Raw genomic sequence first — 25,621 nt, forward strand, 5'->3', positions numbered from 1 at the left:
TAAATAATTACAAAAATGTATTCAAAAAAAATTTAAATAATTTCTTTAAATTCATTAATTGCAGGGTAAAAAAAAAAATTACCACTGGAAAATAGTTTTTAATAGTTTATTTATTTTATACAATAAAATACATTAAATATTTTGTATTTTAAGTAATAATAAATATATTTAAAATATTATTTTTTAAAATATTATATATATTATATATATATATATTAATATTTTTAAATAATACGTGTGTATGCGTGTGTGCATATAAAAATTATTCAAATAATTACAATAATGTATTCAAAATAATTAAAAATAAAGTAATTAACTGTAGTGTAAAAATAATAATAGTTTATCAATTAAACTACATTAAATATTTCATATTTATGTAATAATAATATTTGTATTATTATTTATAAAATATTAAATATATGTATATTTGAAATAATTAAATATAGTCATTTAATTAATTTAATTTAATCTTTTTTATTATGAATATGTAAAATAAAAAATGTAAGATATTTTTATTTATTTAAACATTTTAAATAGCTGATCACACCTATGCTTTACACATCAAATGAAGAGACTGTTATATTTCAATATTAATAGTACAAAATTAAAACCTGGAAATTACACTTGGCAAAAAAAAAAAAAACAAAACAAAACAAAAAAAAAAACAAATGACACAGAGTACTGCTTCTTATTTATGAATTTATTCTCAAATGTAAACTTCACTATTTCATGCATACAAGTTAAGACAACATACATTATTTGACAAATTCTTGTTAATTCTCATATTTGCATAGGACATAGTCACAATATTGTCTAACATGTAAAAAATAAAAGGTCATAAAAAGGTACAGCAGAGCAACCATAGACCAGCAACAATAATATCATCTGAATAATTCAAGGAACTGTACAACTGTAATACTTCACTGTAGTGATTTGGTTGATTGCAAATAAAAACTGAAAACAAAAATCAAAATAATAATAGTAAAAAAGTTTCATTATGATTCCGTGATATCATTCGTCCATTCGTTTTTTGATTTAACACTGAAAGAAGAAACATGAGAAAACGGCTCCTTTTTCGTTTTTTTTTTTTTTATTAAATATATATATTTTTCCAGAAAAATGAAAAACAAGAATTCAGCTTGATTTTTTTGTTTTTCGTTCATGGGTGGAAAAATAAATAAACAGCTTGAATATTCGATTTCTACAGGTGGGCGGAACGAAACACCCCTTTCTGCTGATTGGTCAGCCGAAGATCAAACCATGCCCTTACACGGTCATGGTTTGATCTTCAGCTGACCAATCCCTTGTGCAGAAATCGCTTATTTGAGCTGTTTATTCATTTTTCCACCCCTGAACGAAAAACAAAAAAAAAATTATTTTTCGTTTTCTGGAATAAAAAATGAAAAAACGAGACGATTTCTCATGTTTCTTCCTTCAATATTAAATAAAAAAAAACCGAATGGACGAATGATAGACGAATTATTATGCGGCAGTTGTTTTGAATGAGGTTATGGAGAACAGAACTGGCCATTGCTAGAGAAGAGCTATTGTACAAAGAAGTACAGAGGTGCTGGGAAAGAAACCCAGCGTCATGTAGTCACTGGAGCAGGCATCACACGGTGTCGTTAAAATAGATTGTTAAAATACAGACGAATACGTACAATAGGAAGGCAAGTCGAGTTCACGCGGCGAACGTCTACAGGACAGCATGAGGCCGCTAGTGCCCCACTACGATTTAATATACAACACTTATCGAAACCTCTACAATAGGAGAGCGTTTTTGCACATGATGTGCTTGACTGGTATGTATGAAGGAGGAGGAATTTGAAATCACTTCGTTCCCAAAATAGGAACGTCGACCACCCGAACTGATTTCGCAAGCGTCAAAGAGAAAAGTCGCACGGAAACGGCAACGGACGAGGATGCGTTCAGTCTTTCAACTGGCTCTTTCACAGTGTCGCGTTTACTGGGTTTAATTTTACGGGAAATGTCGGTGTATTAATTTGAAATGAATTTTGGTGATTCTAGGACACCCAGGGATCAAAGACGAAACGTTTTACAGGAGCGACATTGTTCAAACCCAACCGTGCGGTTTGGCAGACGACCAGACTAACAGAAATGACCACAGCCCTCAAAAAGCAGTTAGTGTCTCCTGAGTCAAGCAAGAGACGAAACATAAACAACAGTCAAAACTAAGCCACGGCTAAAACTTAAATCCACTTCCACCATTTCAAATAAGAGGCTGCCATTACTCAGACCTCAACTTAATGATGTTTGTTCGCATTATTAGCGCATGACATCGTTGTCTAGCGACTCCTGAAGCGTTTCGCTTTGTTTACCTGGATAGACAATCACTTGTATGGCATTTACACATCCATGGGTTCTTTGGAGAAACATCTAACTGCAAAAAACACAGTGTAATTTTCACCAGTAAGTGATCTTCACACCGAAACGTCCACCTTTAACTGGTTAGACTATAAAGGCAATGTATTGGATGTGGACATCTTCACAGATATGTATTTCTTGGAGTATATTAAATCAAAATAAGGTAAATCAAATCAAACGTGTCGATTTTGCATATCCATGTTGAAAAGTGTCAGCCTTCTTTGATTGTTTTCATTGAAATGAGTTTAGGGTGCAATATTCTCTTTAATAAAACACTTCAAATGATCCAACTATGCGACGTGAACATTCATTAATTTGATCCTGAAGCCTTTGGTAACGTCTTTAAAACAAGAACTCAATTCTCCGAATGCCAAAAGTGAGAAAGTCGTGGCACTACAGCGTCCTTGGCAATAACATCCATCTAAAACGTCATCCTCAATCAGTTATTCAAACTGACCTTATTTTGCATGGGAAGACAATAATGGAACTGATAACTGCACATTTGTATGGAAGCCATCTTGTCTTTTCTCTATTCCGAAAGGGTTGCTTAACATTTCCGAAGGTGGCATGGCTGTTTCTTTAGGAAAGTAGAGTATGTTGGAGTTTACAAGCGACAGCAAAGAGGGGGAAAAGTTAAGTACCAAATTGAGCTAGTAACAAAAGTCATGTAATACATATATCACAGTCAAAAAGAGTAATAAGAGCAAAATAAATACATAAAGAAAAGAAGCTTTGATGCATTGGTTGGATATAAGCAGCATATTTATAGCAAATGTAATTTTGCAATCCTTTGGAATGGTCGAGCTTTCACGTAGGATGGTGAACAGGTTAATATCTGAGTTTTCACTTGTACTAATATGTGCATTTGTTCTGTACAACAATGACAAATGAAGAAAAACAACGAAAAGAAACAAAAAAAAGTACACCAAAGGGGGGAAATTAGAAATACTCACGCATCTAATACATCATTCACCCCGCTACATACACATAAAAACATACATCACTCATAGAAAACTGTACAAGGTCATATTTATCTTGACTATCATTGTATATGATGAAATAAAATCACCTTTCCAATGCCTTTGGCACTTATTATTGGACTAGCATGCAGTTTGTTGAATGTAGGATTGAAGGATTCAATCAATTTAGTTGGATTTTGCGAACAAATAGCTTTGTACAAAACAAATTGTTTCTCGTTGAATGAGGGGTTTATGCAATCCACTCAATATGATGCTCTGTGGCTCGTAAGACCATGATGATTCATTGAAAAATATTGTTTTTAAATTTACAATTCTTTCAGATATGAAATCCAACAAATCCCCAACCCCACCAGAAAACAAAAACAAATCATAACCTTCTCGATTTCATAGAGGTATGAGTCTGAAAAGATACATGACAGAAAATATTAACACATAGATGGAATTCTAATGTTAAATAAAATAAAACATGAATGTGACTATCTACTCACAATGCTGTGGTCTCTATGGTAATGCGATATCGAACTTGATCTCAGTATCGCATTCAGTCTCACGCAATGCTTTTGAGAAGTCAGGACATTTCCCTTTTTCTCAGTTATTTGGTGGTTATACACCAATATCCCGCTACTGAACTTTCAGTGTCTTTCAGTGTCCGATTTTACTAGCATCGCTTCAGCAGACAGAAAAGAAAGCCTTATGAAACACTAACAACAAACTTCGTAAGAAATACCAATAATAATAATAATAATAATAATAATAACAGCTAAGATCTGAACACAAAGAAAATAATCAGGAAAATACAACACAATGCAGAAATATTGAACAAATGAGTACATCCATGGGTTGTAAGCTGAGAAACGTAGCAGGTACAGTTTGACTTGTCATGACCTAGACATGTTTCCACCTGTGTTCAATGGTCTTGCTTCGCATTCAAGTAGTATTGGTACAGTGAAAAATACAGAAACATAAGCACGCATGTATTCGTTTGTACACGTAATTCACACTAACCTGGGCTGTGAGTGAGAAAATACATTTTCAGTAAATATAAGGAAAAAATAGATATTTTGTTGTGTATACTCTATCTAACCAGTACCCAAATGGTTTGGGTTTTCGAGGTTCACTGAATGTTTTACCATGTTTGAGAAGAACTAATGAAAAGGAGGTTGGTTCAGACCGACTTTGTTCTGCTCTGAAATACCCTCTCCTGACCAGCAGTTGCGAGTATTTCCAGATACATTCAAAGGCAGTTGAATAGAAACTACATACAACATCTACAAATGAATTTGTTGCACACAGTGAGCATACAAGGCCAGCTTTGGAAGTAAAGCTGACGAGCGAAATTCTGGAGGAGAAATCTAAAGTCGGCGACGTCACAGTGGTTGACGTTGCGTCTTAAATGACTCTGAAGGGCCAGGGGAGTGGCTTTACATGGGTTTATTGCAGATATAATGCCGCCGTGGCACTGTTTATTTTGATTAGAGCTGTTTTCTTTAGCTGAAAGCCGTGATTATGTGGAGTTTTTTTTTTTTTTGAGGGCTATGAGAGAGGCCCCTGGAAGGGGGATGGGGGGCTGTTAGGAAGTATAAAGGGGGGACAAGGCCTGGCATTCACAGGCCTCCCCACCTGCTCCTCAAGCCCTGGAGCGCTCGTCCAGCTGGGCAACTCTGATGCTGGTTTCCCCGCGCTGGGCATGGAAAACGTGCAAGATAATATGAGACGAGACAAGATGGCTGGTGTTGAATGAGCTTATGAATATAAAGTGAAAAACTGTCACAGAAAGCTTGTTAAATGAATATTAAAGTGTCACTTGGAAAAGCGAGACAGTGAGGCAGTGCCACAGTAGTTTTGATAGCGGTGCCTCAGTTCCTGGAGGGTCTTGTATGCCTTTCGCCTGAGCGAGTAAGACCCGGTCGACAGTTTCTCACGGTCATCCTCGCAGGCTGAGGCGACAAAGGACGGCGGATTCATTGTTCACTTGATATGTATGATTATGTACAAATCGAGTAGCCCCCTTTTTAACAAGAGTCAAGTTTGAAAGCAGCTGTTCGTTGAGGTAATGAGTGGTCGCGCTGACAAATCAGTGGTCTGAAACAGTAAAACAAAAAAGGATGTGTGAGTTTCCCTGTGCTTGCGTTAAAAACTACAGTCGTTTAAAGAAAGAGTGACTGATCTTGTCTGAGAAGTAGTTGACAGTGCCTAACTGGGGAAGAAATACTGATAGCATCTCATTTGAAAAAATTCCCATCATGCTCAACTTTGATTTGATAGCATATCGTGCCTATTGTCTGTGAGCCGTTATGATTTGGGCCTCAACTTCCTCTATTACAACCACCCCCCCCAACCCCGGCCGGCTGCTTGGATGTTATCCAATCAGACGAGGCCATTTTCCCTCTTTAAGCTCCTGCAAAGCATTGTGGGATGCTGTTGGCGGGCGAGTGGGGAGTAGTGCAGAGGGGAGGGAGGTTTCCGTGAGAAAGAGAGAGAGAGAGAGAGAGAGGGAGCTGACTGGGTGTTTCTTCTGCTGGAGTGCTCAGCTCCTGATAAAGCCTCAGTCTTTATCTGTCTCGCTATGGGTCAACCCCCTCTTTCCTGCCTCCTGTAGATAGTGCTCTTTGTTCTAGTGGAGGCCTGTTGCTCTCCTCACCACAAAGTGAAACAGTCCTGATGATACAAACTATTCAGTCTATTCACAATGAGTTGTAAATCTGTGTCTTGACTAGTGGTCAACCGATATATCGGCATTATCTGATATCTGTCCATTTCAAGGAAAACTGTATTGGCTAATAACAGTGTCAGATTAGCCAGGCCCGGTAATTTTGTGATTATCGGTATTAGCCAATAACATATCTTACTGACCGATATTTTGTCCAAGGCTACGTTTACGAAAAGGATCGTAAGCACCAAAGATCTCTTAAGTTTTTGGAAAATGCAGCCCAGGCCGATTATTCATGTATATATATTCTTCCATTTTAAGATTGCAAGGTCCCATAACTGACATATCAGGCTATTTATTCAACCAAAATTAAAATAGTTAAAATTTAGAAAATAGCTGTAAACATTTTTTAAAAATTCTGTCAGTAAATTTGTAAAAATCTGTATTAAACCAGTCACTAAGACATGCATATCGGCTAACCACTGGTCTTCACCAGGTGCAATGACAAATAAATTCTGACAAGACATTTTGTTAACCACATGGTTTTGATTTTTGTTTGTTTTCGGCCAATAACCGATAAATCAAACTAATTATTCAACCAAAATGTGTTAAAATATTGTTAAATATTGGTATTACACCAGTCACTGAGAAGCATATATCAGTCAACCACTAGTTTTTACCAGGTGCAATGACAACAGATATCTGACAAGACATTTTGTTTACCACGTTTTTGATTTTTGTTTGTTTTCGGCCAATAACCGATAAATCAAACTAATTATTCAACCAAAATGTGTTAAAATATTGTTAAATATCGGTATTACACCAGTCACTAAAAAACGCATATCGGCCAACCACTAATCTTCACCAGGTGCAATGACAGTTGATATCAGACAAGACATTTTGTTTACCACATGGTTTCGATTTTTGTTTGTTTTCGGCCAATAACCGATAATTCAGACTAATTATTCAACAAAAATGTGTTAAAATATTGTTAAATATCGGTATTACTGAAACTGAAAACTGAGAAGACATATTGTTAACCACATGGTTTTGATTTTTGTTTGTTTTTATCTCACTGGTCCAAATTCCAGATTCACATAGCCATATATTAAGCTTCAATGCGAATCCAATATCGTCACTTCACTATGTGTTGCATGGCACCTGGTGTGTTGGATTTGATATCTCTTTCTTTTAAACTTTTGCTTTGGCTCCCTATCTATCTCTCTCATACGCCCACTCCTTCTTGTCAGATAGAGTGAGCGAGACAGAGTGCGTAAAGCTCCACTGTAATGGCTCTGGTCTCCCTGGCTAGTGTGCTATGAATAGCCCTGTGTAGGATGATGCAGTTTCCTAAGTGGAAGGCCTCTGCAGATGGAGCTCTGCGGAGGGCAGAGGGCCAGGACTTCTGCTGTTACCTGAGAGAATGCCAACATCCCTCCCTCCCTCCCTCCCTTCTTCCTCTGGGTAGAATAAAAAAAAATCCTCTCTGTTCTCTCGTTCACACCTTGGTCTTTGGTGGATTCTGTTCATGTGCTTTTTGTCTTTATTTGAGTCTGAAGTAGGCGTTCGTCCAGACGAGTCCCTTTGAATGTGTCGTACTGTAGTGAAAACCCCTGAAGTTGATGAATGTGCTGTTTTTATTGAGGAAACAGCTGCTTTGAAACTTTTCAAGGGGAGTTTAGTTTAGTCCACCAAGAGAAGTGGTGCTGTCGGTTCTCCTCACTGGGCGGTTCAAGCATGTAAAAGTGGACTGATAATGACATTCAAGCTATATTGAGAGGATTCCCTTTGAAACATGGACCCAGGCCAACACAGCTCTGTGTGTCTACAGGGTTAGCGGGAGATAGCGACGTTGAAAATAAAGTCATTTCCAGTCTCAAGACAGAATTACCCCCCTAACCCTTCGTATCTGGTGAGTGGTTCTGCCACTCTCATTAAAAGACTGATTTACAACAACAATATTAATAAAGAGTATGAATGACTGTTAAAACCCAGAATTTGCTTCCCCTGATGTGAAAACCAACCAACCAACCAAACAACTCAAAAAAAGAGTGCAAAGTTTTCTTTTGTCCAAGTGTAAGGCTGTTTCTTAACGTATGTTTATCTTCATCATGTTCATTCTTTCAAGCTAACGAGGCCATCCCTGAGCAGGGCGCAAAATTCAACCTCTGTTGAATTTCGGAGTAAAGTGATGCTTGTATTGTGCAGTCAATGTGAGTATTAAAGGAGAAAAAAACTGTTCTGAATCCTGAGGTGTATGTGTGCCCCTCTCCCTCACCCGTTTTAAATAAAAAAAAAAAAAAAAGAAAAGAAACATCTTTACCTGTCAAACCTTTCAACTTTTTAGTTCACTTGAACAGCGGTTGTATATGAAAGAAAAAGCAACAAAAAACCATAATGGAAAGAGGCTGTGGCCAGAAGCTATAAAAATACAGACATATGGTACATCATGTAAATATTGCCATGTGGAAAAAGCATTTTCTTTTTTGTGTTTTTTTTCTTTTAGGGGTTGCACAAGAAAATTGCACTACGAGAAGCAGTTATGTACAGTACAGTACACCACAGCAAGCGATGGGGTTTAGCACGGGCGCTTATTACGCCGGTAATTTTTTAGGGAAAAAAATGGATAGAGAAGATTTTTTAAAAAATGAGCCTGGATACCCAGGCACTGTGGGAAGAAAGTGCGGCCAGGTTAAGGCGAGTTGGCTGGGCTGAGGGCGGGGCTAAGGGTGGGGCTTGAGGCGTCGGATCGACTGTAATCACTGAGGGAGCCGGGACGCGTGCTGCTCGAGACGGTGGCATTGCCACCGCCGTGCTGCCTCTTCAGCATGGCCGGCTGGAAGTCGGAGTGGCGGCGTGCGTGTTTCATCAGGTGGTCGCTCCGCATGAATCGCTTGTCGCATAGGGGGCAGCCGAACTTCTTCTCGCCCGTGTGGGTGCGATAGTGCCGTGCCAGCTCATCAGAGCGAGCAAACTTCTTACTGCAGTCAGGCCAGGTGCAGGGAAAGGGGCGCTCTCCTGTGACAGGAACATAGAGAAAGCAGAACACACAGCTGTTAGTGTTTACTACACACATTCATGATCACTCAGACATATGTGATGTTTTCAAAACAGACTGTAAAGCTATACAAGATTATAGGCCAATGTGCCATCTACAAATAAGAAGTTGCAGCTGTGCTGCAGAGTATTTGATTGTTGAAACTTTACTTTGAATCCATTTGCTCCAAAAACAAGGTGTTAAGGAGGCCACATCATAAACACCACCATGCGTCGCTAACAGCGATAAACAGGGGCCGCGGTGCCAACTGATGTGAACCAAGTCCAGCCCTTATGTGGACAATGAACTCTTTCAGCACTGAAAGTCCAACCGCGGCCTTTTTTATTCTACGTGGCCCCCATTAAGCCCGTGCCGACATGCCTCATTGGTATAACATACTCTTTTAGACTGATCTAGAAGCAGTTTTGGGGTTTCTCTTGGTATGCTAACGTTCACCATTCGCAAGAGAAAAGGTGAACCTGAAACAGTGCACAAAAGCTAAACTACCACAGAATCAAGATCAGTTCACACTAAAACAACAGTGAATGACCCACACCATTCAAATCCAGGTCACGCAAGGGTTTACCTTCCACGGATGTCTTTTAAATCCTGAAATGAGCAGTCTTTAACCAGACCTGATGTGGCAACTATTTAGAAGCGGTTCATGAGAGCGTGCTAATCCTCTCCTATAGAAGTAAAAGTCTGCAAAAAAATTTTTTTTTTTTTTAAACAATCGCTAAGCTGAGTGAAAAGCCCACACATTAAACCAGGAATGCACTGCATTAAAAATGAACCATATGTTCCAGCCCAATAAGCATTGCATCATGCTAATTGGAGAATCATGAGAATACTAGGGGGACATGTATCACTTTGACTGCTCCAAAGAGGCTTATGGGATTTACTGACTCATTATTGAGATAACTGATGGACACACAAACACATACTCACTGGTTTATTTGGAACAGGCACACATCCCGAAACAACCTTGATGAGTATTTTGTCTTCCCCCCCATTACCACCACATGTTGCAGAGCCAGACAGCCAGTTTAATTAGGCAGGTTAACAGTCTTTACTATGGTACCCTGCCCCAGCTTGTACTCAAACACGAAACTAACAGTGAGCCAAAAGCATGGGAAATTATACCCTACCCCTTCCCCTTCCCCTTCAGGCAATAAAAGTGGGCTTTGACACAAATCTACCCAAAGCCAGATGGGACCGTATATCTCGGTGTGGTTTCCTCACAGACGAGTAAATGCGGTACCGACGCCCTCTTTCTTTGTGCGTACGAAGGCCCGCATGTCAAATACATCATGTTTTTAGCTCCATTTCATTGGTTGTCTTCCTTCACAAATGTGAGAGCTGCTTCTTAATTTACCAGCAGTTTTTCCTCTCTCAAAGGTCTTGAAACCACCAATAGCGTAGGGGTTCCGTGTCTGCACTTTTCATAATTTTGAAAGGCAAAGAACGGGAAAGAAAAAAGCCAGACATCTCAGTCATTACTTGGTTAAATTAGACAGAACAGGCAAAGTACACAGAGACCCAGACAGCTTTTTGCTGCTGCCTTTGTTTTGTGGTTTCCCCTTAAGGCCCCAATGGAAAACAACTTCAAACGAAATATATACGTGATGCCAAATTTATGTGTGGGACGACAGCTTTGCTGGGGTCCCTTCCCCCTACTATAAAAGATTGAGAAAGCGAGAGAAACAGCAGGCAGAGCGAGTCTAGACTGCCCTCATCTAAATCTATGACCTGTCACTCACTTTCAAACAAACCTGCTCCCACAATGCGCATACAAAAAGTACCATGTGATGACATATGCACCTCACACGTAGACCCTTGCTATGATATATCAACAAATAAAACCTTCACAAACACATGAAAATACAGTCTGTGTGTGAATAAGCTTTGTGTCCATAACAATGTCTCTGTAGGTTCACTTGTATCTGTCATATATCCTCCCACACACTCCCACATGACGAAATGCAGAAAAATACACAGTTATGCGCACAAAAACACTGACTCCCACTCTAAGTAAAGCAAATATCTTAGCACTCTTATTGGTACAAAAACACGTCATCTGATACTCATTTGCCACATGTATTCAAGCCCATCCAAATATACAGTAAGCATGCAAAGCCACAATTTAAATCCACTAACCTTCAAACGTGCCACACCCACGAGAACTAATCTGAGAGGGTCACTGTTGTTTGACCTTTTTTAAACATCCTGGATCTAGTCATGATTGTGGCGTATAAACATAAATACACAAGATCTAACATTAGCGTAGTAGGAATGGGGACAGTGCAGTGGATGGTCTAAGATTCTCCCCTCAGCCATGACAGAAGCCAACCTGTAATTTACAGTCTAATTAACACACCAAAGAGTCTGTGGGAACTCAAGGTTGTAAAGTGTGAGTTATGAGTGTTGAGGAGCTTCACAGCAAAGATATGAGTTCCAACAGTATGAATATTTCGCAGGTTAAAACAGAGACGAGCAGGACTAGGCTATGTAAAGGTGTGAATAGTGACATCAATACAATATACAGGTGTTCTAATTGTCCTCAGAGCAAAGCAACCTGAAGCCAGGTTTTGAAAAACAACATAAAAAATAAATTCTACAATTCTGTTACAAAAAAAGCATACCCTACAGACAAGACTTTCATGGTGTGACCATGATGAAAAGTTCAAGTGTGACATATTTGCAGGAATATTATCACCACCAACGAGGGCGCTCTTGACGTGGCTCTGGAGCAGGCTTATGTAAAAAGGTCGCACTGTCCAGCATGTAACAGTTTCATAACAGATGGAAGTTGCTGCGGCTCTATCCACCATGTCAAAAACCATGCAAAAGGGACACTGAGAACATTTCCTCTTTTTGTCCCTTTGGGAAAACAATAGCGAGGCCGTAACCCATGGCACAACTGTGTCACATTGTTCATGCAAATACCCATGATAAAATTTATGTAAACTTTACTCATCCACTTGCCTGTGGTCAATATGTTTACGCAGAGCATTGCATCCTGGCATTTGTATAAAAGAAGAGGTTTTGAAGTGGTTTGTGTTGCATGGGCACTGGCATGTCCTCACACTGATGAGCTACACCCTCTTTGGTGTGGTGCAACCATCCCAAGTCTTTTCGCAACAGGGGCCAGTAATTAGGGGAGCTTTAGATTCAACCTCTGTGTTAACGAACACAGTGACCCAGTTACCCTTTGCAGCACTTACATCACAGTTGCTAGTACGGACATCCCATAGCGTAGGTAGCCGAGCAACAGTGTTTCCCTTCAGAGGCGATACCATTATGTCACAGACAGCAGCCTTACATAACTGTTCCCTTTTGGGGCCACTGGGTCAGTAAATAAACTCATGCTCATGACTGCTCTCAAGTACAAAAACACACTGCAAATCTACGACTTGATTTCCAAAGAAAGAACAACTTCAGACTACCTTGAATCTGTAGGAAATTGGAGAAAAGGGCCTTTTGAGGTGAACAGTCTATGCCACAGACATCTGATCAGGCCACTATCTGAGCAACACAAGTGCAGACTGAATGTCGATCCAGGAGACTTGGTGTCGCTCACCTGTTCCAACAAGAGCTACCAGCATCTCTGTGTGGGTGAGATAAAATTCCTCAGGTTTCTTCAACTGTGAGGCCACTTACGCAGGCGGAGACGTAAGTAGGGATGGAGACACTGCATAAGAAAGGCAGGCAGACATTGAGGATCTCCAGTGGGAGGTCTTACAAATTCTTCATAACCATAAGCTAAAAGTGCACTCTCTGGGCTTGCTCGAGGGCTATACACACTTGATGCCCTAGAACATGCTCTGAAATTAGCAAAGTCTGCAAGTCCAACGTCAGCTGCTGTCATTCGAAAAGCAGTTCTGATTGAGAAAATGTTTTAGGAAGGCAATTAGAAGACTGTGCAGACAACATACAATGCCCACACAAAATAGAGGACAGGGGTTTATAGTAAAAACCCTGTGCAATTGGTTCATTTCAACTTGTAGTAATGAAGGTCATGAGCAGGACAGTGGAAAATGATCTTAGATTAGTATAAAAGGCCTACTTCCAACCTAGAAGGTTTGAATTTGTCCTTGTTTTTGCAAGGTTTTTTGGCCAAGAATCTTACTGACATGTGCCTTCAGTTATCTTTAGCCAGAGGCAAAGCAAAAACGGTTCAACAAATACAGATGTAAACTAGATCAAGACGTGATGCTTTCAATATAATTTGTATTAGATTCTGAAGTTGCAGATGGTGATCCCAATTGGATCAGACATTTTGAATCAGGGGCACACTGTGTACTAGCCTCCGGTCTACCGCTTATCCTGTTTCGTTATCTGTGGAAAACCACAAGAAGCCTGATCTTCAAAATGGCACCACAAAAAGTAGCTGCAGCACTTACCAGCAGGTTGTAATTTGTTCCTGGTGGGTCATGCAGAAGTCTGCCAGCTCAAGCCCTCATTGTTAATGACAAGACTGCTTTGGGCCATTGGAGACCCAGACAGGCCTCTTCTGAATCGCAAAGTTTCCAAAACCGTCTGCAAGAAAGTTCTCAGCTTTTCTCGGCAAAGCAATCTGGGGAATTTCTGCCAACAACCCAGCTATTCCTTTTCCACCAGGGCTGAGATGCTTGCCGAGATGATCTCATAGCTACCCCATAGGAGCAGGGAATTTTTGGAGTGTATGCAATCCCATCAGCAACCAAGTTGGGAGAGAGATATAGGTCACGCCCTTCATCTAACCGAGGTTGCCAAGAAGTGAGTTCACAGAGACTGCAACACACTACGGAGACCAGAAACCACAAAGTCTGGTACAAACATAGCTTGGATTTAGGTTATAGTTGTGGGCAATTTAACAAATAGTCAGCACTATCGTCATATCTACATTAGAGACGACTTCATATTAATCTCGTGAAGGTCTAGTGAGCAGATTGCTGACTGAGCGAAAACGTTCCTGGTGGTTTGACCCAGATCACAGCATTTAGACACAACTGTGGGAATGGAACAAAAAAGACAGAAGTACGCCTCGCATATGCGTGTGCTAATGGAGGGAGGGGGAGCAGGGTTGACTAACCACATTGAGTCTTGGTGAGTCAGATCAGGCTTTCAGTACTCTGTTCGTGCCAGTGACTTTGAGAAATTGAGGATTAATGCTAATGGACGTGGGTGTAACAAAGACATTACGGCTAGGTCAGGTGCAGCGATTAGGACTGGACCAGACTTGTCCAGAGACACTGTGACAAAGGCAACTATGTTTAATTTATCATCCTCTATTGTCTTTAATGAAAAACGCTAAAACCACTTGCCTTTCAATTGCACATTCTCCTCCCATGGTTTTAATGCTGTTGAGAAATGAACAATAGTACCGGCCTTGCGTCTGACGGAAGAGCCTTCACCATCAGGCATTTCAATCAAGCCTTCCAAGCCTAGTAGACATAACTCACTCCTCCCAGTCTCTACAGCACATGTGCACACACGGTCTAAGACACATTATATGAGGAAGCAGCCACAACTGCTGCAGATTTATGTCCCCTCCCCTCTATATTTTCCCACCTCAAAGGAGCACATCTCACAGCACTGCCCTACTCATCGCTGAAGCTTTGAAATGGACCTTCCTGTAGGTCCTGGCCTTACTGGGCCACTAGGAATGTTTTGCAACACACCGTAATTATTTCAACTCCATTTAACATTAAGATAGCTGTAGCCATAAGCCTGTGAACAGTAACAGGCAAGAGCAGGTGGGTAGGGTCACCAACAGCACTGACAGTGTACAGCCACAAAGCCTCTTAAATGTCAGGGCATTGAGCTAAATTTTATTTGTATACTGTCAAGCGAGTATAAATTAAAAGGCTATTAGCAAAAAGTGCTAGGGAAGGCTGATCTCGAGCAAGCTTACTCTTTTCAAAACCTACTTTTTGAGGACAAACTGTCTTCTGTCCTAACTAGTTGATTTCTATTTTCAACCACATATAAACATTCAAACATTAGTCAAAGCTGTTTGAGGCTATTTTTACATCTAGAGTGATGAACCCAGGCTCATCCCAAAATTTTGATGCAATTTTTGAAGTTTTCTTCATTCAGAAATGTCTCAATGCTTTATAGTCAGTGAGGTCCAATGTTATTTTGTGTGTCACTGACTTTAATTGATTTCATTGACAAAAACTGCTGAAACAATCTTTAATTTGGAAGGACTATTATTTGAACATATTTAGCTCCTAAAGGTTTACCTTGTGTAGACACCACTGACACCACTGTAAGTAAGATCCTCTCTATTTGAAACCGCCAAGCCAACCCTTCCCCCATGACTGTCCACTGAATGATCCTTTTCATCCCGCAGCCACGCCTGGAAGAGCACAGGCCCAGATCCTCAACATACAGATTTATTAGACAGTAAAGGGTCAAACATCTCCCTGGCAAGAGCTAATGTCAATATAAAAGCCTGGGAGGCAACCAAGTTTCTGGCACATGCCAGAAAACAACCTCTCTCTCCATTTCTTTTTGTTTGTCCCCTCATTCCTCATCTCAAAAACCCAAATGCACACACTGCAACAACAGAGAATCACCAAATCAGATTTCCAGCAGATGCAACTGAGCAAGTGACCTACATCAATGGAGGGCTTTGACAACGGATCCCACCCTGTACCCACCCCCACACTTCTGCCTTTCCGTACAGTACGTCCCCACCCACAAATTGCAGTGTTAGCGCCCCACGCAGAGTTTGCGTGAGACTCTAAGCTGGGGCTCATGCTTCAGGAAGCTGAAAATACAGCTCCACGCTAGCTCCAGATCCCCTTCTTCCTGCACAGAGAAATCGACACCCATGCATAGTAAATTTAAGAAAAGCAAAAGAGCTCAAACTATACAACGCTTCAGCAGTTCTGTCACCTTACGCCCTTATGGGTGGGCGGAGAGGACACAGGGCAATGGGGGGATGGTTAGGTAGGAACAGACTGGCTTTTATAAGACTCTGCCAAAGCTGACTAAAGTATACATAAGTTCAGCAGAGTAGGAAGCAGCGGCCTACCAACTCTACAGTGAGTTAACTACGACTGACTTTGTTTTAATGTATGGTAAAGTCTGAGCAAATTTTTGGTTTGGTTTTTAAGCAGCTAAGGCAGCTTTTCTTCATGCGAAAGAAAAATAAGAGAACTGTATTCCCGTCAGTGAGGGCTGCTTCAGGAGAGATGGATGACTGCGAAAGGGTGGATGAGTGCATGATGAAACACCCTGGGGGCTTCAGTACTTCAGCCTATCATATTTGAGTGAAAGAGAGACAGAGAGAGATGCACCAAAGCATGGTTTCTACACTCGCACTACTATTCTGGCACAAAGAGACTGTACCATCACAGAAAAGAAACATGTTAAGTGGACAGAACTGATGCATACAGACAACTAGTTAAATAATGTGAATAAAGTACTTAAGGCATATGAATCAAGACCCTAGAATTGAAATCCTATTAAATATCACATTTTTGGGGAGTCATATTACAACCTGACCTAAGATAGTTACCCAATTATCTAGTATAGCTAAAATCTTCTCTCAAACATTAACATAGGTGCGCATATAAAACTCACATGATCTCTGCATAACACCATTCCCAATTAACTAGCTGGGGCATATCCTGAATGGCAAGTGGGTCAGCCAAGTCCATGCACTCTTGGGCATCTAACATATATTCTGGTTACAATGTAGCAGGCCAGGGGTGTGGAACGGAAAATAGTTTTAGTCAGAGAGAGTAGAATCCCTGTTGTGAAGCCATCACCCTCACACTGAGCCCAGCCTCACCCCACCCCGTCCATGGCACTGTGCCCAGTGCAGGGCAGAAGTGCCCAAGTCCCACCCATCCTCTAAAACCTTCCACCTGAACCACGGGCAGGATGACTGCACAGGATGTCATGTCTGTAAATAACCCAGTGCAGAGGAAAGAAAAATGGCTGACGAGTCAGTTTAATTTTGCATGTATTTGCTATAAACCTGGGAGGAGGGTGTTCTAGGAACTCGCTGCTTTAATGCACACTTGAACCAATGGTCGGATCTATTGTTCGAGCGAGAACATTTGACCACGTACACTGTTTTTGTCAGTGTAGCAAAACAATGTCATCTATACATTGTGCACACTACTGGGACTCTTGAAAACAATACAAAGGGGCACGTAAGGAATATAAGAGTTCACCGGCCAAACAAAAAAGCTAGCCAACTGTGAAATATGTCATTATGGGCTTTGTACATATGGTGCTTCGGGTGATTGAAGCTAATGCATACTAGCCACACACAGTGGCAGCATGACCTTTACTGATAACCTTACACATAGAGGGTCAGTAACCATGCATTTCATAAAACTCAAGGTGGACAATAGGACAACATCACGCTGAGATAATTTGAACTGATCGTCATCCTGTCATTAGTGGCACAATGTCCTTATTAGCATCCTTCCCCCAACAAAGCTTCTTTAGCCAATCTTGCTCATCAATTTGTGAAAAAACCTGTCCTACTATTCTCCTTAGCATTTTGGGTTGGAGAGGAACCCCGCCTCCTCATACTCGCAGGAGATCAGACAAAGCTGTCTGGTAACCTTAGACCCTCAACCTGCTGTGTTCCCCTTCTCCTCACCAACCCACTCAGCACAATGAGCAATTTGTGTACCGCATTCGCTCTCATCTTCTACGTCCCACCGCTCCGCTCGCTCATACTTACCATCTCAATGCGGCGGAGGATTACAAAAACCTCTGAGGCCTTGGAGGTGATCTCATTTAATCTCCCTTGCACAGCACATCATGCAACAGTGTGATCTGAGGCGTGCTATCAATATTCAAGACTCTCTCAAGTACTTAGTGGCTTGATGTGGTAACATGCTCCTCCGCTTCCCTAGAGATATTCCCATGAGTACAAGGACTAGTGATACAGGTCCTGAGTAGCCCAATCAGGATAATGAGTCTAGGAACTGGGCCCAGTTGACATTATGGAGTTGTACAGAGAGCAGATTAGATTATGGGGCGAGGGAGATTAACCCAGAACACAGGGGCCACATGTACCCATTCTGATCACGAGGGTCCGTCATGGGTTTGCCATTGAAAGCAATTTGTGAACCTAATGAACTTGTTCTTTTAGCATTGACTTTTTTAAAAAGCATTGGAAGAGAATGCTAACAAACACAAGTCTGGTGAATACCGTACCTTAAAAGTTAATTAAAGGGGAAAGTGAGTATACAGTAGTCAACACTTGAAGTGGATCAAAATCTTGTCAAAACAATACCAGTACTTGTTTTAGGACAAGTTTGATCCACTTCAAATGTTGACTACTGTATTCTGGGTTCAGTACAAGTTAAGTGGAGTGAATGGGGCCAGAAACATTAAAACACTCCCTCATTCAGTAGTACAGCAACAAGACACAAACAATGCAGATGCAAACCTGACTGTAGTGTGCAAATTAAAATGGCTTACTAATATTTTGTGTGAACCTGCATACAGTTGCCATAACAGCACAACACTTAAATCCATAAAGTGACTTGATTTAAACAGATTTACAGCTCAACACAAGTTTTAACAGAAGACAATTATGTTTTTCTGCTTTTAAATCCTCTAAAAACTATCCTGATTTACTTTCATTGTACGTATCTTATGTAACCTTGATTTTTAATAAAATGAGGATTTTAATTTATATTTTGAGGTAGTCAACATTATGCACAAATGCTGTTGATTCCACTTAACTTGAACTGAACCTAAAGTATTCCTTGAATGCTGAAAGGAAAACAGTGTTTTATTGTGTTGCATTTAATTTTTAGGGGCCAGTGTTACTAACAGCTTGCACCAGCACAAACCATATTTTTCCATTAAAATAGTACTAAAGATGCGCAGTGAAGAATTAGCACTGAAAATGCATGGACACAGTTATTTTTGTGCCTGACCTTATTGAATATGCATTTGCAGGAGTTCTCCTTTCAAACACAAAATTTATGGGAGGATTCATTAAAAATGAATCGCACAACGCGTTTTACTTACGTAAACGCTCCGCGAATACTGGTATTTGCACCATTATTTAACGCCCAAAAAAAGCATGTCTCAAAAAAATGGTGGTAATTTGAGCTGCTCTTCGTACATTGCGCTAGTCGTTATGGAAAAAATCTGGCTGAATCTGTGTTCTTTAACGTGTGCATTGTTAGTAAATCACATGTAGAATTTTCCCCTCCCATCTGTGCTTTTATGGAACCGCCCACTAACGTTAATTTGCCCTGTTTAGTGAAACTGGCCCTAAATGTGTAGAAGTCTGATGCGACAGAGTTGCAAGAACTGATACAGAGGTTTCACTTTGAGCAAAAAAAATGTTAAAGTCAGGTTTTGCATGCAAAACACTTTCAGAGGAACTACACTTATGAGAAAAGTCACATGCACCGAAAGGACACCATGTCTTTTGTGCGTAACGAACAGCCAAAATACGTCACACCCATGGCCTTGGCAGTCTCCTCAAGCCATGTCACTTCCTCTTCCTAAACCCGAAACTTGCAGGTTTGTGAATTTTTTTTTTTTTTTCTTTTTCGTTCCCGGATGGCCCCACACCCATTTAATCTGCATGCATGCATACCACAGGTTCCTTTTCTCATCTCCAGTCAACTGCGGTCTAATAAAGTAATGAGAATGTTATAAATTATCATCTGCAAGCATATTGTGCACCATTACAGTTAACAACTCATCAAATGCAAAGCAAGCATCTCTCTGAATCTGTCCATCTGTGTTTATAAGGATGATTAATGAGCCCTTCCTTATCCAGCCACATGCTAGTTAGAATCTTCTCCTTTCTTTCTACCCTCTCCAACTTTCCTGTGTGTCCTCCTTTCTGCGCATAGCCATAAAACATCTGTCAGATATTATTCTTGATGCTCTCCTAGGCCATGGACTAATCGTAACATGACTATAAACACCAACAAAGTGGAGATAAAAGTTCAGGATGCACCCAGACAACACAGGCAGTGCCAGTAGTCAGACTAAACTGAAAAGGTCCTCACGAAAGGTCACAAGAAGGTTATTTTACCAGATTTATCTCAGTGAGGGACACTTTGTAACCACAGGTTACCACAGAATTGCTAAGGGCAAGCACTTCCAATACATAGTCTTTCTTTAAAAAGAAAACAACGCTGCAAATAGACCCAGAACCTAAAATTGGTGGCTTGGCAAGCGTACGTGGTTTAAAACAGTTAGCGTGATAGAAAGGGTCATTTCAGTCCGCAAACAAGTGCTTTACAAAGTTATGTGAGCTAGTAACAAATTCTTGGGAAGGGAAATTACACTTAAAAGACTTTGCACTGACATAGTTATCTACACAAATGCAATATTGTATAGTCTTCAAAAGTACAAAGTTAAAAGTTCCTTCTACCGCTTTTTAAACAACTGCATTTGCTACAGTGCATTTCAAAGCGAAGCCTTTGCAACATTTCTGCACCGTTTGATCATGACAGTACATCTGCTCCAGCTCTATCATAAAACGCCTTCTTCTTCCAGCAAGCTTGCACTTGTGATGGTTCAGGCCCTCCCCCTTTCCACGGGAACTACTCATTCAAAAGAATAACACAAGAATGCTGCAAAAGTCTAGCGAACAACTGAAATAAAGATATATTTACACTTTATTCAAGTTGCCATGACAGAAAAATGCAAAAAAAGAAACATATCATGACCTGTTGCATTTTTCAGAAATTACTAATCGCTTTCACTAAAGCAGTTTGACTAGCATGACTGCATCTCTGCACGTATAGGAAAGCCCCCAGAGCCCAAACTTTTTATCCTACCGCTACAGTATACGACTCCATCGGCGACACTACGCACTAAGTAGAAAGCTGGATGCAACTCTCTGTGCCCAATTCCTGCTGGATTAAAACAAATGATCCAAAGCAGGGTGCAAACCAGAACCAGCAGGGAATTCAGGGCGTTTGCTGAAGTCAAATGAGGTCTTCAGTACTTTTGGCTCCCCAAGTTTGTTTTTATAACTCTATGTTCCCCCCTTCAGTTTAAAAGCAGTGCGTTGCTGGGAGAAAGATCCATCTTCTCTTTGCTCCACTGGTAGAGACTGATGGAAAATCTGCTGAGTGCTTAAGAAAGGCGCCCAGAACGGAGCAGGTTGGCTGAGCCTGGGCTGCTGAACTCAAATGACCCACATTCTCTGATTACCAAAACAAATGAGATGGAACACTCATTGTTTAACCGAATCATGGTCCGATCGCAGACCGGTGACTACAGTGAAACCCAATCTAAAGTCTGCAATTTAAAGAATAGCTCAACTGAAAGACAGGAAGCGAGGGAGGTCTTAAATACACACTATAAACAAATTCACCACAAACGATGAATTGAGCTGTTTATCTGCATTAAATGACTTACTTTGACGTGTTAACACAAAACTAGACACCATACGCTGGACTGCAACCGAAGCTGGAGGTTTACAGAACAATATCCCTGAATGCAGGGTGGTATGTGGTGTGTTCTGACATAAACATGTCATTATATATTCTGTAAAAAACCCAACCTATTATCAAGCGAAGTAAAAGGAACAGCAACCGTGTAGACGACACGCCCACCTTGAGTACTTCAAAGCTCAGTTACATATTATAAACAAAGCTTTTGTATTGAAAATCCAGTCAACCCCTACTATATATTCTTTTAACGTCAAGGTAAGGTTTTTTCTTTCCTGATGAGATATGCTACCCATGTTGTGATTTCAAAGATGGCAGTTTAAACTGGTAGGTCATCACAAGTAAGTAGGTCAAGTTTACAGAACACCATAACCACAAGGGATGAGTCATGGTTGATTAGTTGGGTTCTGGATTAGTGAGTACGACTAGTTTACTAAGATTTTTGCTATTTTTATATTTTTAGCATCAGCGCTTGAATTAGAATGCGCACACAATAGCTAGCAATTTTGCACAGTAGCTGAACTTTAACCAACCTAATTATACGGTCTACCTTAAGATCTATTAATGCCAGTATTGCACATCCACAGGAATAACACAAGAACGCTGCAAAAGTCTAGCAAACAATTGACACCTGTCCTCCCCCCTAATATTCATATAACAGTGGTGAACCTACAATTAAATTTCTACATTTCATAAAATTAAGCAAAGATGATGATAAAGCACTGAGCGTATCGTTTTAACCATCACACATCGACACCACACGACTGACAGAAACTCTGATCTATTTTCCCTGATAAAACATCGCACTGTCTGAACATTCATCCTTTCAAGTATCAAGGGGTGTTTTTCGGAAAACCCTGACACAATTTACACTTCTGCGGTTTATCTCAGATCTTAGAGTACAACGCCTTTAGGTGTCAAGAACGTTTCGATTTAGAGCGGAGTTTCCTGTCAGGAGGTCCATCTATTGTCTGGCGTGATAACAACACGGCGATACTAAAATGATAGCGGTGGAAGTACACGTCACGACGCGTGAAAATGCGGTACAGAAACGTGTAATTACTTTTCTAAATGTATTTTCCATCCTAACCGTCAATTATGAAGACTTGAGGTCTGCGCTGAGGGCGGGTACTCTGCGCGCTTCAGCGCTCGGCTGGTCGAGTCTGTTGCTGGCCAGATCAGCTGGCAGTCTGTCCGACGGGGGTGTGGCACATCACAACAAAGAGCTTAACAGTCAAACAAGCAACCGCAGAAGTCTCACCAACCCCCATCTTTTATACATTTTTCATTTTGTAACCCCCTTTGCATGCATCTAAAGGACTAACGCAAAGACAACCAAATTACGCGCGAACCTGCCGGTTTTGGACTTTAAAAGCCGTTCGCTTTCTGCACCGGTATTGCCAGTGACTTTTCGCAAACTACCACCATCGCCTCTTGAAACTATAGCCTACAAGACTTTTATGAGCGATTACATCATGGGGTGCCTGGCTCTTTTTGCGCCAGCAGTGTTTTAGATTTAATTGCGAGCAGATTTTTGCGCGAAGGTATTGAATGTATAGAGTACAATTGTGTCTGTGCACGAGCACGCACGCAGTTATGTTGTAAATAGAATAGTTTGTTGGTATTCTTGTTGAATGCTTATTTTATAGTACACAGTTGTCACAGTATTATTATTTTTATTAACATTCCTGCCACTTTGTTTTATTGTTATTGTTTTCTGTCACCGTTTTATTGTGTGTATTAATGCGTTGGCAATATTGTACGCAGAATAATCGTGCCAATAAAGTGCTTTGAACTTGAAACTGCAAACTGGTTTATTGGGCATATGTGTGTTGAGTTGGCTCATATAGGCGAGGCACTGGGGGGAGAAGAACTGTTGCTGTTTACCATATAGCTTCCTCATAGTGGGCGTGACGACATTTACGATGCTACTTACCTCGAAAAACTATTTATTCCTCTTAAAACCACTAGTTAAAGTAAACGCATAAAGAATAACCACAGCGACACAACAGTTGTCCCATCAAGTAAAGCCCTGAGCTTGTGCGGAACACAATGTGCCCAAAGTGTGCGAATGCGTAAATGTCGCGATGTTTACATTGGATCTGCGAAACGGCAATACACTTGGCAGGAATGGAAACTGACCTGTATGTGTCCTTAGGTGGGCTTTGAGATGGGACGATTTGCCATAAACTTTTTCACAACCTGAATAGTGGCATTTGTGCTTTTTCTGTGGGGGTTCTTGTTCAATTCGACCCCTAAATCGTTTGCTTCTTTGTTTAACAGCAGAGTCGCCGGTGATGGTGGTAGGTGTGGCAGAGTTCCCATCATCTCTGGTTAGGGTTGCTGTTGGTGGCGTGCTCTCCTCCTTTATTTTTGCCTGCTCGGCAAAATTGGTGGGGGTCTGTTGATTAAAATCCGCCAAAATTCTCGCCACCACAAACAGAGATGAGTTGTCTTTCAAAGGCTCCTTGGTTTCTTCTCCATTCCTCTGTGCAGCCGCAGTTTCGGGCTTGATCTCTCTATTCCCTTTTGGACCGTGGACAATTGCTTGGCTGGACATTGACACAAGGCACTCTGCTGCGAAGTGATCCATTTCGTTTGAAAAGTACAAGTTGTTTCTATGACATTCAAACCCAATGACAGTAGACCATTGAACTCAGTAGATCCCTTTGTGTGATGCTGAATAAGCAGCTCTCGTAAGCAACTCACTTTGCACTATCTTACCGGCTTTTCAGCAACACTGACATCCTGCATGTAAATCATGCGAGATCGAGCCGTGAGCGCGCCGCACCGACTGCTTTCGTCCTTTACAGATAAGTTTCCGGTGATGAGAGCTCTAAAAACTTGTCTGAATTGAGTATCAAAACTCCCATCGTGGCTGTAGTCCTCACAACGTTAAAGTGACAGTATGCTGTGCGCCGATTAGAGCTGATTGTATCCATGCTGGGGGCGTGTCGGCCGGTAGCGTTTGGCAGCGTCATCGAGCCGGCGCGCACTCATTGGATGGCGACGTGTCCCGGAGTGCACTGCCTTACTTGCCCCCCACCAAACTTTTAGAAAGTATAAAAGAAACTTCACTCAGAACCTAAATGCATATAGACAAAAAAATAAAGCACTGGTTTTTGTGAGAATGCAGTTTATTTCATTAATATATTATCAGCGTAATATTTGATTATAAAGGTTAACTGGAAAAAAAAAATATATATATTTAAATTCTTGTCTTTGCATATACAGTATAAGAGCATATAGGATTGTCTAAAGCATGCCTTCTTGGTTTATCCACTTAACATTATTTAATACGATACTGGATTACAAAGCAGTGGCTGCTATAATAGTTCTCACTTGTGCTGCTGCAGTAGCCTCTATATAGAATGGAAACCATACTGTAAAATATTTATACAGTTGGCTACATTCAGTCAGACTCCAAGGCTTGGAAGTGACAAAAGATTTCAAAATAAATAACGCGCAGACACAGAATCCCAGACTGGAAAATATATTCATATTCCTGCATTTCACAAGCAGACTGTGGGGGTGAAAATCGAGATCAGTGTTTCAAAAGTGACTTAATCTTTTTCATATGAAAGCAGGAGAGGAGGAAAGAAAGGGCTGAAGCCCACCACTTCAGCTCTAACGATGCACTGTTCTCCTGTGGGAAAGCATGTACTCTCTTTCAGCCCTATTCACAATAGACTTCTCTGGAAAGTTCCAAGTGTTCATTGAGAGCAAGGCTACATGGCATTCAGAGAGCCATCTGGTTGTATTACTTTACATATTCTTTCACCACCACGAGAACTGGGTGTTCTTGTGTTTCATGCAGTGTTTCTGAGGCAAATCCTATCACAGCATAACGACAAGACGGCGGTTCCAATTTCACAAGATGGCTGCCTCAAAACCCAAATGGAAGAAAGTGCAACCTAAAGAGATTTATTTTATAAAAATTATTAATTTACAGTTATTTTATTTTAACTCTTTTTAAATGATTCTGTAAATGATATTCTGTACTTAAATGAGCATTATAATTAGAATGCAAAAAAAAAAACAGCAATTTTTGTCTGTAATTCAATAATCAGTGTAAGATACACCTTATATTTTTGAGCACTATTACTCCATAATATATAACAGGATGTACTGGTTCATCTGACTACATAATACCAAGTACTTCTGCAAAATGCCT

General features: G+C 40.6%; 1 protein-coding gene across 1 annotated transcript; it reads right to left on the minus strand.

The window, feature by feature from the left end:
* Positions 1–679: 679 nt before the first annotated feature.
* Positions 680–24,375, minus strand: klf13 (Kruppel-like factor 13). The gene is made up of 2 exons (XM_051100283.1): positions 23,590–24,375; positions 680–9,033 (listed from the first exon to the last, which is right to left on the minus strand). The coding sequence occupies exons 1-2, from the start codon at positions 24,038–24,040 to the stop codon at positions 8,708–8,710; spliced, it is 777 nt and encodes a 258-aa protein (XP_050956240.1). The 5' UTR covers positions 24,041–24,375; the 3' UTR covers positions 680–8,707.
* Between the last annotated feature and the right edge of the window lie 1,246 nt (positions 24,376–25,621).

The sequence above is a fragment of the Labeo rohita genome, chromosome 25, assembly GCF_022985175.1.
Source record: "Labeo rohita strain BAU-BD-2019 chromosome 25, IGBB_LRoh.1.0, whole genome shotgun sequence".
In the NCBI taxonomy this organism is placed as follows: domain Eukaryota; kingdom Metazoa; phylum Chordata; class Actinopteri; order Cypriniformes; family Cyprinidae; genus Labeo; species Labeo rohita.